At 37.5% G+C, this 15,674-nt stretch overlaps 1 protein-coding gene across 2 annotated transcripts in view; it reads right to left on the minus strand.

Annotated features, from left to right (window-relative positions):
• zrsr2 (zinc finger (CCCH type), RNA-binding motif and serine/arginine rich 2) overlaps nt 1-14,326 on the minus strand; it is a 49,267-nt gene extending 34,941 nt beyond the window's left edge. For both annotated transcript variants that reach the window (XM_028799833.2, XM_028799832.2), the window contains exon 1: nt 14,200-14,326. In XM_028799833.2, the coding sequence (XP_028655666.1) occupies nt 14,200-14,237 (38 nt within the window). In that variant the 5' untranslated portion in view covers nt 14,238-14,326. The remainder of the gene's footprint in view (nt 1-14,199) is intronic.
• Nucleotides 14,327-15,674: the final 1,348 nt, after the last annotated feature.

Raw genomic sequence — 15,674 nt, forward strand, 5'->3', positions numbered from 1 at the left:
GAGGTGATTATGTAAAGAGTGGCATTACATGTATGGCAAGTCAAAGTAAAATAACAGTGGCTAGAATTAAAATTATTTATTGCAACATAAGAAGTTAAAAATGTTTTAATACTAAAAATCACCATATAAATTTCCCCATTGGTTATGTGAATGGTGAACCTTCCTCACAGCTTTAAAATAGTCGTCTGTGCTGTTATAATGTCTAAACAAACACTTTTTAAATCTGTGATAGCTAACAATACAATATTTAAGCATGACCAAATGCATAATTATAAGGGTGTATTACGTATGCTAGATTTTGAAAGTACTGCCTTACACAGGAGCAATCAATGATACAATGCAAACCTAGCATGCTTACATATACATAATGATCTTCACATGGTCTGACAATATATTAATTGTGTAAAGCGGCCAAGCATCTGGCTACTTAATGGTACTGACACACTGTTTTACATCAAAGAACTGATGAAGTAGTAAAGAAGCAAAATATAAGAGACTTATAATTTAAATGGAACTTGATCATGAAATTATTTGTTTATTTTTTTCGATAATAAAGGCAAGTTGTATTTATTATGGCACGCTGCCTTCCTGCAGCTGTTGACTGGGTTCTATTGGTCCATTTACTTTAATGATACAAGGCTGCTAAGTGACCAGTGGCTAAAATAAGCACCATTATTTGGAACACACATCATATGCACTTTGTGAATTTTAAATAAACCACAGCCTTCTTTTGCAGACCTTTGGAAGCTGTGTATTCTGCATATAACATCAACCAATTTCAGTTAAAGTTATTTGCTCTGCACTGAAATGGAGTGCTTTTTTGTCATCTACCTAGATGAGGCTCCATAATAGGAGAACCCATATATAATTTAAAAATTATAAAATCTTATTATTGTCATTACTTAAACAAGAACTCTAGAACTAGGGATGCTCCACTCAGGATTTTTTAAGGCTGATATCGGTCACCAATGTCATGTTACTTGATCATCCGATTCCATTTTTTTTCTTTATTCCTTTAAAAAACATTTCACAATAAGCTCCTGCATAACCAGAAGCATAGCAGCCTTATGTTCTATATTAAAGTGTTACGTTTAGTATTTTTATGATTCAGCTATAGACAACAGGTGTTAACTCTTCATTTATTATTAACAAAATGAAATTCTGTAGGCTTATTGTTCAGTGACAATAAAAATACCAAAATAAAATTTCATTAAAATGCATAATTTAATAAAATACGCATCCATAATACATATGGCATAAAAGAAAATAAAATCATTTTAATAATTACAAGCTGTCATATTGTTTATTTTTTTCTGTAATATACCTATCTGAAACAAGGCCTAAAAAAAGTATTTTTCACCATTTCTCTAAAAATGATATATACAGTGCATCCGGAAAGTATTCACAGCGCATCACTTTTTCCACATTTTGTTATGTTACAGCCTTATTCCAAAATGGATTAAATTCATTTTTTCCTCAGAATTCTACACACAACACCCCATAATGACAACATGAAAAAAGTTTACTTGAGGTTTTTGCAAATTTATTAAAAATAAAAAAAACTGAGAAATCACATGTACATAAGTATTCACAGCCTTTGCTCAATACTTTGTCAATGCACCTTTGGATTACAGCCTCAAGTCTTTTTGAATATGATGCCACAACCTTGGCATGCCTATCCTTGGCCAGTTTCGCCCATTCCTCTTTGCAGCACCACTCAAGCTCCATCATGTTGGATGGGAAGCGTTGGTGCACAGCCATTTTAAGATCTCTCCAGAAATGTTCAATCGGATTCAAGTCTGGGCTCTGGCTGGGCCACTCAAGGACATTCACAGAGTTGTCCTGAAGCAACTCCTTTGATATCTTGGCTGTGTGCTTAGGGTCGTTGTCCTGCTGAAAGATGAACCATCGCCCCAGTCTGAGGTCAAGAGCACTCTAGAGCAGGTTTTCATCCAGGATGTCTCTGTACATTGCTGCAGTCATCTTTCCCTTTATCCTGACTAGTCTCCCAGTTCCTGCCGCTGAAAAACATCCCCACAGCATGATGCTGCCACCACCATGCTTCACTGTAGGGATGGTGCCAGGTTTCCTCCAAAGTGACGCCTGGCATTCACGCCAAAGAGTTCAATCTTTGTCTCATCAGACCAGAGAATTTTCTTTCTCATGGTCTGAGAGTCCTTCAGGTGCCTTTTGGCAAACTCCAGACGCGCTGCCATGTGCCTTTTTCTAAGGAGTGGCTTCCGTCTGGCCACTCTGCCATACAGGCCTGATTGGTGGATTGCTGCAGAGATGGTTGTCCTTCTGGAAGGTTCTCCTCTCTCCACGGAGGATCTCTGGAGCTCTGACAGAATGACCATCGGGTTCTTGGTCACCTCCCTGACTAAGGCCCTTCTCCCCCGATCGCTCAGTTTAGGTGGCTGGCCAGCTCTAGGAAGAGTCCTGGTGGTTTCAAACTTCTTCCACTTACGGATGATGGAGGCCACTGTGCTCAATGAGACCTTCAAAGCAGCAGAAATTTTTCTGTAACCTTCCCCATATTTGTGTCTCGAGACAATCCTGTCTCGGAGGTCTACAGACAATTCCTTTGACTTCATGCTTGGTTTGTGCTCTGACATGAACTGTCAACTGTGGGACCTTATATAGACAAGTGTGTGCCTTTCCAAATCATGTCCAATCAACTGAATTTACCACAGGTGGACTCCAATTAAGCTGCAGAAACACCTCAAGGATGATCAGGGGAAACAGGATGCACCTGAGCTCAATTTTGAGATTCATGGCAAAGGCTGTGAATACTTCTGTACATGTGCTTTCTCAATTTTTTTATTTTAATAAATTTGCAAAAATCTCAAGTAAACCTTTTTCACGTTGTCATTATGGGGTGTTGTGTGTAGAATTCGGAGGAAAAAAATGAATTTAATCCATTTTGGAATAAGGCTGTAACATAACAAAATGTGGAAAAAGTGATGCGCTGTGAATACTTTCAAGATGCACTGTATACACACACACGGTATTTTCTGGAACAAACAATTATTTATTATTGGCAATTAAACTCTGCTTAAATGTCAATATACAGTACATGAACTTACAGGTTTTAATCATTTTTAATCATTAACTGCACTCCAGCTTTTTTTGCTGTTAAAATATTTATTTACTACTTTTATAAAGAAGATTGTCACCATCTGCAGACACCAACATGAAGCTTAGAGTGAGAGGCAACAAAAGTCAGCTTGCAGAACAGCTCCAAGAAGTCTAAAGTCGTGCACATGGGGGCATAAATTGGGGTGCCGAAGATCAATGTCAACAGTCAAGATCTAGAAGTAGTCAATAAGTTCATGTATTTAAGTAGTGTCATCATCTGAGAATGGAGGTACAGAAACAGATGTCAAATGTCACCTTGGAAAAGCCGCTGCAACTTTTCAAAAATGCGTAATATTTGGTCAGCTGCGGCCATCCCGCTTAATATCAAGCTTCGCCTATATGCGTCCATCATCCTTCCAATGGCGCCTTCTGCTGTTGAAACACGGAAAGCTTCGGCCAGTATCACGCGGAAGATGAACATGTTTCACCAACGCTGCCTGCGGCAAATACTGTGCATTCAATACTTTGACCACATTACCAATGAGAAACTCCTACAAAGAAGCAAGACACAAAACCTCAGTACGAATATCGCACACCGCTGTTTGTGTCTAGCTGGACACGCAATCCGTATGGATGATAATAGTATTCCCAAGAAGGCATTTCGAGAGATTCCACCTGGAGGCCGACATGGCAAAGTACAACAGTGATTGACATGGCGTTGAACCTTCATCAACCACCTCAAAGCCTTTTATGTCTCATGGGATGAGGTTGAAATCATCTCCCTCAATCGTACTCAATGGAGAGCCCTCGTTGCCCAATACACTGTTTAGCGTGGGTGGGGAAGAGAGATATTTATAAAGATGTGTTTTTTTTTTCTTATGTGTATCAGCTAGACATCCATAATTCTTGAGGTGTAATTATAAAATATGGTTTACCATTTTAATTACAGTATGTAGTGAGTTGTTTCTTACCCATACGTATACTGTATGACATATAGAAATAAATAATGAATACAGTACAAATCTTTAAAATAGCCACAAATGTATCAAATGTTCATAAGTTGTTTATAAGAAGACAAAAGACTAACATGCTTAACAGGTCAATAAGTAAAAGATACATTTTTCTATTAAGCTAACATGTCTATTGCTTGCTAAACAGCCATTTGAAATTCTTCTTTGTCTTTTCTTTTTCCAATTAAAAATGTAAGCTGCTGCACTTAAAATAATATTGCTACCCCTACCCAAATGAAATGGTGTCCGTTTTAATTTAAAGGGAAAAATAAAAAGGTCTGAATTCATTAAAGTTGATTTTCTTGATATTTGTCTAAAAGCACATACAGTATGACTTCTACAATTCCATTTTCTCAGTTTATTTCTCCACTTTCTTTAATGTAAAGGCTAAGCTCTCTGATAAAAACAAGCCTTGACTGCACTTTGTTTACATTACAGGAACTTTGCTGCAAAAAAAAAAAAAGAAAAAAAAAAACCTTTTGGCTCTACTACCGTAATAGCACAAAGGGGCAACTAAAAATCAGATTTTGTGATTGGATAATTTACTGATCACCGATCGTGTCTTTTTTATTGAAAATCAGCCAATTTAGATCAGCAGCCAATTGATTGGAGGATCCCTAACTTTAGAACATTAAAAAAAAATGTTCATGAGAACAGGCTATTCAGCCCAACAAAGCTCACTATTCCAATTAGGGGTGGGCGGTATGACCAAAATTCTATATCACGGTATTTTTCTAAATTATCCTGGTTTCACGGTATTTGACGGTATTTTTTTCCCATGCATGAGTGGATGTTAAACACATTTTCCACTGCAATTACTTGCTAAGAATAACCTATTCCACTGTCAAGAGCATTGTACATTGTACAAAAAAAAAACATTTTAATGTGCACACAAGTATTAATACAGGTTTGCATGGCCCCATAAAGTGATACTTTTCAAGGGGGTGGCACTAATGAAGAGAAGGAAATCACATTGCATGACAGATGCAGTCAAAATATAGAACCTTTTTATTTAACAAATTTTGCAAAAACTTAAATTATAATTTTGACAACATATTTTCAACCATCCAAAGAGGTATTTAGACTTAGGAAAATATCCAGAAGTGCTTGTCAAAAGTTGTATTGCACTGAACATGTCTTAGAAAAGGAATAAATATTTTTTGTAAAACAACTACACTTTCTGTTAATGTTAACAATCTCTGTCCACTGACACGTTAAAGTGACTTTACCATTATTAAACTGCATAATATTTAAACTAATAAATAATAACAATAAAATGAATAATTGTATTATTACTGATAGTTGCACTATTACTTCAAGGCTTCAAAAGCCCAGGTGCATTACACAGTATTCACCAAATTAAAATAAAATAAAACAAGTGCAATCTTGGTGATGACATCTTTACCAACTGAACTATCATTTAGGCAAACTGCATTAATATGGACCTTGCTTCAAACTAAGCTATATAGAACCCCAAATCAGAAAAAGTTGGGACAGTGTGGAAAATGTGAATAAAAAAAGAAAAAAGCAAGTTATAAATTCTCCTCAAATTTTATTTCATTGCAGACAGTATGAACACAAAATAATTCATGTTTTTTTTGTCAACATCATGTGATTTGTAAATAAATATCCATTCTTGCCATTCAGGCTTGCAACACATTTAAAAAAAAGTTGGGACAGTACAGCATTTACCACTTTGTACAGTTCCCCTGTCTTTTAACAACACTTAAAAGATGTTTAGGCATTGAAAAAATCAAGTGACAAAGTGTTGCAGTTGTTGTTATTTTGTCCCATTCTTCCTGCAAACAATGTTTTAGGTGCGCAACAGTATGGGGTCTTCATTGATGCATTTTTCGTTTCAAAATGCGCCAAACATTCTCTATAGGAGACAAATCAGGGCTGCAGGCAGGCCAGTCAAGCATCCGCACCTTCTTCTTACGCAGCCATGCCTTTGTTATGCACGCAGTATGTGGTTTGGCATTGTCTTGCTGAAATAAGCATGGGCGTCCCTGGAAAAGACGTCGTCTTGAAGGCAGCATTTGTTCCTCCAAAACTGAGATATACTTCTCAGCATTGATGGTGCCATCGCAGAAGTGCAAGTTACCTTTGCCGAAGGCACTGACACAACCCCATACCATGACAGACCCTGGCTTTTGGACTTGTATCTGGTAGCAGTCTGGATGGTCCTTTTCCTCTTTGGTCCGCAGCACACGGCGTCCATTTCTTCCAAAAAAGATGTGAAAAAACCGATTCGTCTGACCACAATACACGTTTCCACTGCACAATGGACCATCCCAGATGCCTCTGAGCCCAGAGAAGTCGGCGGCGCTTCTGGACACTATTTATGTAGGGCTTCCTTTTGGCACAGTACAGTTTTAGCTGGCATTTCCTAATGTAACTACATACACAATGTGCTTGAGAGTGACTTCCTGAAATAGTCCTGAGCCCACGCAGTTATATCATTTATTGATGAATGACGGTTTTTAATGCAGTGCCGTCTGAGGGCTCGGAGATCACGGCCATTCAGTTTAGGCTTGTGCCCTTGGCCTTTGCGCACGGTAATTTCTCCAGATTCCCTGATTCTTTTCACTATGTTATGCACTGTAGAGGGAGAAATGCCCAAATCTCTTCCTATCTGTCTTTGAGAAACGTTTTTCTTCATCATTTCAAAGATTTTTGCCCGCACTTGGTGGCAAACTGGCGATCCTCTGCCCGTCTTTGCTCCTAAAGAAGTAGGCCTTTCCTCGATGCTGCTTTTGTACCGAATCATGATTGCAATCACCTGTTAACATCACTAGTTTCAAATCACATCATTATTTAGTTATTATACCTCATTACTACCCCTTAATTGCCCCCATCCCAACTTTTTTTGAAATGTGTTGCAAGCCTGAATGGCAAGAATGGATATTTATTTACAAATCAAATGATGTTGACAAAAAAAACATGAATTATTTTGTGTTCATACTGTCTGCAATGAAATAAAATTTGAGGAGAATTTATAACTTGCTTTTTTCTTTTTTTATTCACATTTTCCACACTGTCCCAACTTTTTCTGATTTGGGGTTGTACATAAATAATACAACTGCAACTTGCATTTATAATTGTATTTGTGGTATAGCCCTACGGAATCGTATTATGGCCACAGTGAAGAAAAAAAAATACGGACACGGAAGAAAAAAAAAAAAATACGTTGAGAATAAAGTCGACATTTCCACTTTATTCTCGCCGTTTATGTCGAGATTAAAGTCGACATTTCCACTCTATTCTCATAGTTTACTTTATAATTAAAGTAGAATGTCGTAAACTAAACTTCATCCTAAAATCATTGTTTAATTTACTAGATTTTCTCAAACCCCGTCATAAGTTAATGTAGCACATTAAATGCTTTGTGTTGTGTTCCCCGACCCAGTTGTTAATCACTACGCTTCATAAACTGACTTCCTCCGCACTAAGAGGAGACAGCGATCACCATACAGAATCCATTCACTGTATGATATTCCTGCTCTCTGAAAATTTAGAATTTATATCAAGTATTTATTTATATCAAGTATTTATCTTGCATTCTAAATGTTCAGAGAGCATGAATATCATGTGAATGGATTCTGTGCGGCGATCGCTGCCGGTGCCTCCTCTTAGTGCAGAGGAAGTCAGTTTAAGAAGCTCAGGGAACACTTAACACAAAGCATTTAATGTGCTATATAACTTATGACGGGGTTTGAGAAAATCTAGTAAATTAAATATTCATTTTATGATGAAGTTTAGTTTACGATGTTCTACTTTAATGACAAAGTACGAGAATAAAGTCAACATGTCGTCACAATATTACACAGTACCCAGGTACATTACACTGTATTGAAAACAAATAAAACAAGTACAACTTGGCTTGCAGTATTATCCATCCATCCATCCATTTTCCAACCCGCTGAATCCAAATACAGGGTCACGGGGGTCTGCTGAAGCCAATCCCAGCCAACACAGGGCACAAGGCAGGAACCAATCCCAGGCAGGGTGCCAACCCACCGCAGGACACACACAAACACACCCACACACCAAGCACACACTAGGGCCAATTTAGAATCGCCAATCCACCTAACCTGCATGTCTTTGGACTGTGGGAGGAAACTGGAGCGCCCGGAGGAAACCCACGCAGACACGGGGAGAACATGCAAACTCCACGCAGGGAGGACCCGAGAAGCGAACCCAGGTCCCCAGGTCTCCCAACTGCGAGGCAGCAGCGCTACCCACTGCGCCACCGTGCCGCCCGCAGTATTATCCAGTAGTATAGAAATAGTATTTACACATCTGACCTTTTAAAACTAAAGCATCTCCAGGCGACAGACGTGACTCATTTTTTTCAGCTCTCTGTCCATTTTCACCGTGCGGCATACCTATGCTACCGCCCACTATTTGGTGGTGTAGCAGTGAAAAAGAGGCCTAGTGCAACAAATCTGTGTTTAGCGGTGTAGCAGTGAAAAATGTCCCCACCTGAACAGTTTCCCGCTGCGCCACGTTCCGAACATCGTTTAGGCAATTTAAACCGATGTTAAAATCCATATCATAAAAAAAATAAAAAACGGTTTTCGGTATGAACCGGTATACCGCCCAGCACTAATTCCAATACATTTAATTCAAATCTCAACTTGACGTTATTTTGGTGGAAGGTCCTTGAAATCCTACTGTCTACAACACTACTTGGTAACTTATCCAATGAAGAAAAACTTCCTAATATTTGTGTGAAAGTTACCCTTAAGAAGTTTCTGTGTTCTTGTTGTTGAACTAATTTCAAATTAACACTCTGGATTGTACTAATAATTTCATCATTTTAAACACTTCAGGCACATCACCTCTTCAGCTCCTTTTGCTTAAACTGAAAAAGGTTCAGCTCTTTTAATCTATTATTATAACTCATCCCCTGGAGTCCTGGAATCAGCCTACAAGTAGTGGCTCTTCTCATGACTTTTCCTTGTGCTGCAATGTCCTACTTGTAGTTTGGAGACCAAAACTGCACACAGTTCTCCAGGTGAGGCCTCACCAGTGCATTATAAAGCTTGAGCATAACGTCCTTGGACTTGTATGCCCACACATCATGTTATATAACCTAACATTCTGTTCTCCTCCTTAATGGGATCTAAACATTGTCTGGAAGTTGATAGTGACGCTACAACTCCTAAATCCTTCTCATAAGGTACACGTTCAGTACAGTTTCAGACCTCCCACTGTGTATTCAAATCTAACAATTTTAATTCCTATGTTTAATACCTTACATTTGCTGACATTACATTTCATTTGCCACAAATCTGCCCAAGCCTGTATTTGGTCCAAGTTCGTCTATAATGATTCAATAGATTCTATATTATCTGGCAATCAACCTAACTTGGTAACTTGGTAAATTAAGCAGCTTGTTGTTTATATTCCTGTCCAAATCATTTACATATATTAAAAACAGTAACGTTCCTAGCACTGGACACCACATGTAAGATCATCCAATTTAATAAGTCTCTGCATTCATCTACGCTCTACTCCCTAAATTCCCATTTTTTAGTTTCCAAATCCAATGTCCAATCTCTCTTGTGCAACCTTATCAAATGCTTCCAGAAAATCAAGATAAATAATATCATATGTACCACTTTGATTATAACCTTTTATTGCTACCTCATAGAATTTCCAGCATGCTATGAAACACAACACCCACTGTCTGAATCCGTGCTGACTGTTCAGTAAAACTCCTGTACTTGCCATGTGTCGCTCAATCGTATCCTTAACAATTCCTTCCATTAATTTACCTATAACGCATGTTAAGCTTCGTAGTCTCTAGTTAGGTTATTTTAGTTAACAAGAACTAAAATCAAAACTGAAACTATTAATAAAAAAACATTTTCATAAACTGAAATAAAATAATTAACAAAACCAAAATGAAAAACTAAAACTAAACAAAATTATTAAAGTAGCTGCAAAGACTAATTGAAATAAAATAATGAACTAAAAATATTTTTAGTTTTCATTTTTGTATAAATATTCTTGCCGTTAATCTTTAACCCTTGTAACTTTTAACTCTAAAACAGAAAGTCATCCCTCACGAGCTGCCTGCATATATTCAACCAGTGACTGGAGGCTGGTGACGGAGCAAACTGAATACTGGCACATAAAGCGTGTGAAATAGAAAGCAACTTACTGTGCAACAAAAGTGTTAGTGGAGCCCACCAAGGTGATGATTTTGTTTTGAATGTGCTCAGTAGCTTTCAAACCTGCAGTTCTATGGATCTCCGGGGTTCAAGAGAGAAGTATTAGATACAGAGAACTGCTTACACAGCATCTATTAAACAGCAGCACACAATATGCCAAATTCCAGGCTTCATGAGTCTGATATCTATTATGATGAATGAATGCATTTGTTTGCGCTTCTTGTGATAACAAGGTTTAATTCAAACACCTGAAATGTGCTGGTCAACAAATCCTTTACGGTATGGACAGAAAAATCACGAGTGAGTAACGTTTCAGTTTAGATGTCTCAGGTGTCTGCGTTTTGTTGACAACAATTCACTTGCCACTTCGCACAGGAGAGATCCTTTTTCAAAATAAAACAGCTCTGATCGAGAGACTGACAAGGTCAGCATACAAGATCAGCATATTGTTGCCAACCAATCACTTTTGCTTAAAAAAAGGTGGATTAATCACAAAGACATACAAACCTTGTAATATTCCTGAGTTGGCAACGTCTCTACTGAACTACAGGTATGTAGGTGAAGAGAGTCTGCCAATGCTGAAAAACTAAGCATACTAATGTGTTTTTTTATTTATTCTATATTTATTAATTTATCTTTTTTATTTTACATTCACAGCTCAAAATACCCGATATTGTGAAAATAATCCAGTGGCGGAATTATGCTTTAAATTACTTGACCCCCTTTCTTCAATTTTTCTCTCTCTCGAAATAAATAGTTGAAATATCGTATTATTTTTGTTCTTAACATCAGCCATGTCATACATATTGCATATCAGGGATTTTTCCTGGCTTGCATCCAAAGCTGCAGGGGTAGGCTCCAAGTTTCCTACGATCCTGCTCTGGATACGCGGGTTTATATAATGTTTATATTGTTTTCAATCTCAGATGTGGTCTCTGTTGTTTTGTGGCTGTCCGCACTCCTATTACCTGCTCTTACTCTGCTCATTATGGGTTTACAGTTCTTATAATTGGCTATTCAAGCCTCACTGCCGCTACCCTTGACATTACATGCTTGTTTTTCTTTGTTTCCCTCAATACAGCCAGGTGGGGTCAACACACTGACTCAAGCCTAAGAGCCGTGTTCTTTCTAAGACCCCTGATTTTCATGATCACATCTGTCAGAACACAGTAGAAACTATTTTTGATTTTTTGATATCTTTTCAGGCTTGCAGGTGGCAAAATTCTGCCTGTAAATTGTATGTGCCTGAGATGGAATCAGAGATCAATATGGCTGGTAGAAAATAAAGCCCTGTATGGGAGATTTCTGAATGCAATATTGAAGGCATTCACTCTAAGCACATTGTCTCGGAGCAGGAAATGTTGTGTGCTGTAGACATTTAGAGTAAAAAAATAAAATAAAATAAAAAAAAAAAACCTTAAACCTTGAATTTCACTACAAATTGGCTCATTCTGGGCAAGAAAAGGAAAAGATGAATAGTGCCAACAGTCTGCACTAATTATTTCAGCACAAATGACATAGAAAATATTTTAAAAATTATAAAATTGTTCATATTAAGTATCTGATTTTGATTCTTCTTGTTTTTATCAGACAAACACAAAACCAGATAGTAAACCATGTAGTGTAATAAGCTTCCACTAACGTTAAACACGTTTTATATCCAAACCCGTTAGGTGTACAGTTCTGTCTGATTGTGACACAAAACTAAACTCCATAGTAGCTCTTTAACCGTTCCATAACTACTAAAACTGAAACTAATACATTTAAAAATAAAATAGAAATGTCATTGTGAAATAAAAACTAAACTAAAAATACACAATGAAGGAAAACTAAAACTAAACTGAATTTCCAAGTTAGGTCAGAAAAAATATAGAAATTAAAACTAATATAAAAAGGCAAAACTATAATAACCTTGGTCTCTAGTTACTTGCAGATGCCTGATAACAGTTTTTACATAAAGTGATAATATTAGGTATTCCCTAATGTGCAGTGACGTTCTGAAAATATGGAGTATGTACTCAATGACCTTCATAAGCACTCGATAAATGTTTTCTGGTCCTGGTGATTTGTTTGATTTCATCCTATTCAATCTAAGCAGTACTTCTCGGACTACAATTTCCAAATAACTCAGCACCTACTTAGTGGCGTCTGTTACTGCTGAGAGGTTAAACACATCCTCATATTTGAAGAATTCAAAAATGAGCAAATTTACAGCATTAGCTATTTCACTGCATATCTTAAAATTCCCCCTTACTGATACTGTCGTGGAGGGTCTGGGGGAACCATTCTCCCAAGAAAGGCACACAGAGTCTCAGGAATGTAAGCAGAATCAAGCTTGATGGTTTGGTGCACACATGGACTCGAATCAAGTGAAATAAGCAAAAAGTGATGGGCAAATAGTTATTACAGTTCTTATCTCCCAACACATTTGTTATCCACATCTGACTCCCAACATTCCATTCCCCTTAATACTGCCTCCAACTGGATTTTATTTTCCCAACTTACTGGGCATAGCACCCTTCCTATACATCATGCTCGCTTGACAGGCCCTATTCCTGTTTAGTGTCCAGCACCAATAACTACTGCCTAAATGCTTAAATTCTCCTTCTGGAAGAGGGGGGGTTAGTTTCTACACCCTTCTTCACATACCTGACCTTTGTCTTATAATATATTGGTGGTTTCTAGCTTACTCAAATACATAAAAATATATAGGCATAAGCCTTTTTCAGTTTATCTCTTACAATACCAGTGCTTAATATGATATAATACTTTATATGCTCAAGATTTTCTTTGAAAACATATAAATCATCGGTTCTATAAATATATCCCTCTATAATACATGCAAGGTTGCAAGATTTCCAAAATCACAGATCAGAACAGCCACCATTTCAAGCGTCCGAAAAAAGAAAAAAAAAAGAAGCTGTTAAGGAACTAAGGAAGACAAACAAATATTTTAATTAATAATTATAGACATACAAACATGTATAATCTAAACATGTAAGTATATATAAATAAGTGCATATATAAAAGAAATCGCGTATGGTTGATATAATTTGTAACATGGTGCGTGAGCTTCAGCAGTTAAGAAAACACAAGCATTTGGGTATTTACTTCGTCAGCTGCATTTGGTCCATCAAGTGGAGTATGTTTATTCTAGTATTGGTCAACGCCTGCACTTTCTTGAAAAGGCTTAGGGTCCAAGGAGTGGTCAAAAATATGTTATTTTACAGAGTAGCTATGGAGTCACTTATTTGTTATGGTGTTATAATATGGTTTGGTAATTTGACTATGAAACTTGGATCACAACTTTAAAATCTGATCAGAAGAGTACATAAAATAATCGACACACTGCGCTCATCCTCGCTCCAAGAGATTTTTGAGGAGACTGGGCCTTAAAATAATTAACTGGTGACCCAACTCGTATTTTTTATAACGAGTGTGAGCTAAAGCCCCCAGATACAGATTACCAGCCTATAAGATGAACAGGTACAATTTTTCATCAGTTCCACTTCTTAATGGATGTTCTCGTGATTTTGTGCGAGCACACAGGGTTATTTTAAAGCTTTTATCAGCGCCTGTAACATTTGCCCCGAGACTCTAAACCCATACGCGACTGCGGCGGTACGGCTGAGTTTACTCGCAAAGCCCCGTCTTGGCTTCACTTGCGCCCGATGTTGCCGCGATATTCTTCTGCTTCCAATGAACCTCAAACGGAGAAGCAGATTAGAAACAGGTCGTCTGAATAGTTTTTCTTGTAGTCGGTAGTGCTTATAAATACGCGTATACACGTAACAATTTCGGCAACTTTGCAATTGTAGAACTGATATGTAGGTCAAAGATCATTCATTACACATATTCATTATTTTTGTTTGTAACATATTACGACATTTGATGTAGTTTAACACTATAAATGATAACTATACACATACCTCAATTTATTTACATCAACCTGCACGGACGCAGCCATTATTAGAGCCAATATTACATCCGTGTCAAAGTGCAAGCGAGCGATGTAGAAACGTCACGTCCGGTCGGTTTGCCTCGTTCTTGTGACTGGACTCTGTTGGGTGAAGCTGCTTAAGCTTTTTCCTGATTGCACCGAAAAAGATCGAAAACGGTGACGTCTACAACAATATATTATAGGTACTAGTGATTTATAATTGTGTGACAGCATTTTGGCGTCAGGGGATTTTTGCAGGTAAACAATGTCAAAGATGAATATTTTTCCATCAGTGTTTTTTTTTTGGTTTTTTTTTGTTTGGGAATAATTGTACTAAGGGGCAAAGACAATCACAGCGGTGTTTATTGGAGTATGCGCTGCCGTTTAGTACATACACTCTATACTGAAATGCATACTCTCTATAATGAAATACATACACTGTATACTGAAATGTATACATTCCAGAGTGAAATGCATACACTATACAGTAAAACGAGTACACTGTATATTGAAACACCTACAGCCTATAGTGAAATATATACAATGTGTAGTGAATTGCATGCATTCTACACATAAACATATACACTGTATAGTGAAACAAATACACTGTATGCTGAAACACATTCTATAGTGAAATGTACTGTATACATTGTATAGTGAAACACTGACACTGTATAGTAAAATACACACACTATATACTGTAGAGAAAAGTCAAGCAAAATGACGCCTTTTATTGGCTAACTAAAAAGATTACAATATGCAAGCTTTCGAGGCAACTCAGGCCCCTTCTTCAGGCAAGATGTAATCTATAATCTACAGTGGTGTGAAAAACTATTTGCCCCCTTCCTGATTTCTTATTCTTTTGCATGTTTGTCACACAAAATGTTTCTGATCATCAAACACATTTAACCATTAGTCAAATATAACACAAGTAAACACAAAATGCAGTTTTTAAATGATGGTTTTTATTATTTAGGGAGAAAAAAAATCCAAACCTACATGGCCCTGTGTGAAAAAGTAATTGCCCCCTTGTTAAAAAATAACCTAACTGTGGTGTATCACACCTGAGTTCAATTTCCGTAGCCACCCCCAGGCCTGATTACTGCCACACCTGTTTCAATCAAGAAATCACTTAAATAGGAGCTGCCTGACACAGAGAAGTAGACCAAAAGCACCTCAAAAGCTAGACATCATGCCAAGATCCAAAGAAATTCAGGAACAAATGAGAACAGACGTAATTGAGATCTATCAGTCTGGTAAAGGTTATAAAGCCATTTCTAAAGCTTTGGGACTCCAGCGAACCACAGTGAGAGCCATTATCCACAAATGGCAAAAACATGGAACAGTGGTGAACCTTCCCAGGAGTGGCCGGCCGACCAAAATTACCCCAAGAGCGCAGAGACGACTCATCCGAGAGGTCACAAAAGACCCCAGGACAACGTCTAAAGAACTGCAGGCCTCACT

Source organism: Erpetoichthys calabaricus, chromosome 4, assembly GCF_900747795.2.
Source record: "Erpetoichthys calabaricus chromosome 4, fErpCal1.3, whole genome shotgun sequence".
NCBI lineage: Eukaryota > Metazoa > Chordata > Cladistia > Polypteriformes > Polypteridae > Erpetoichthys > Erpetoichthys calabaricus.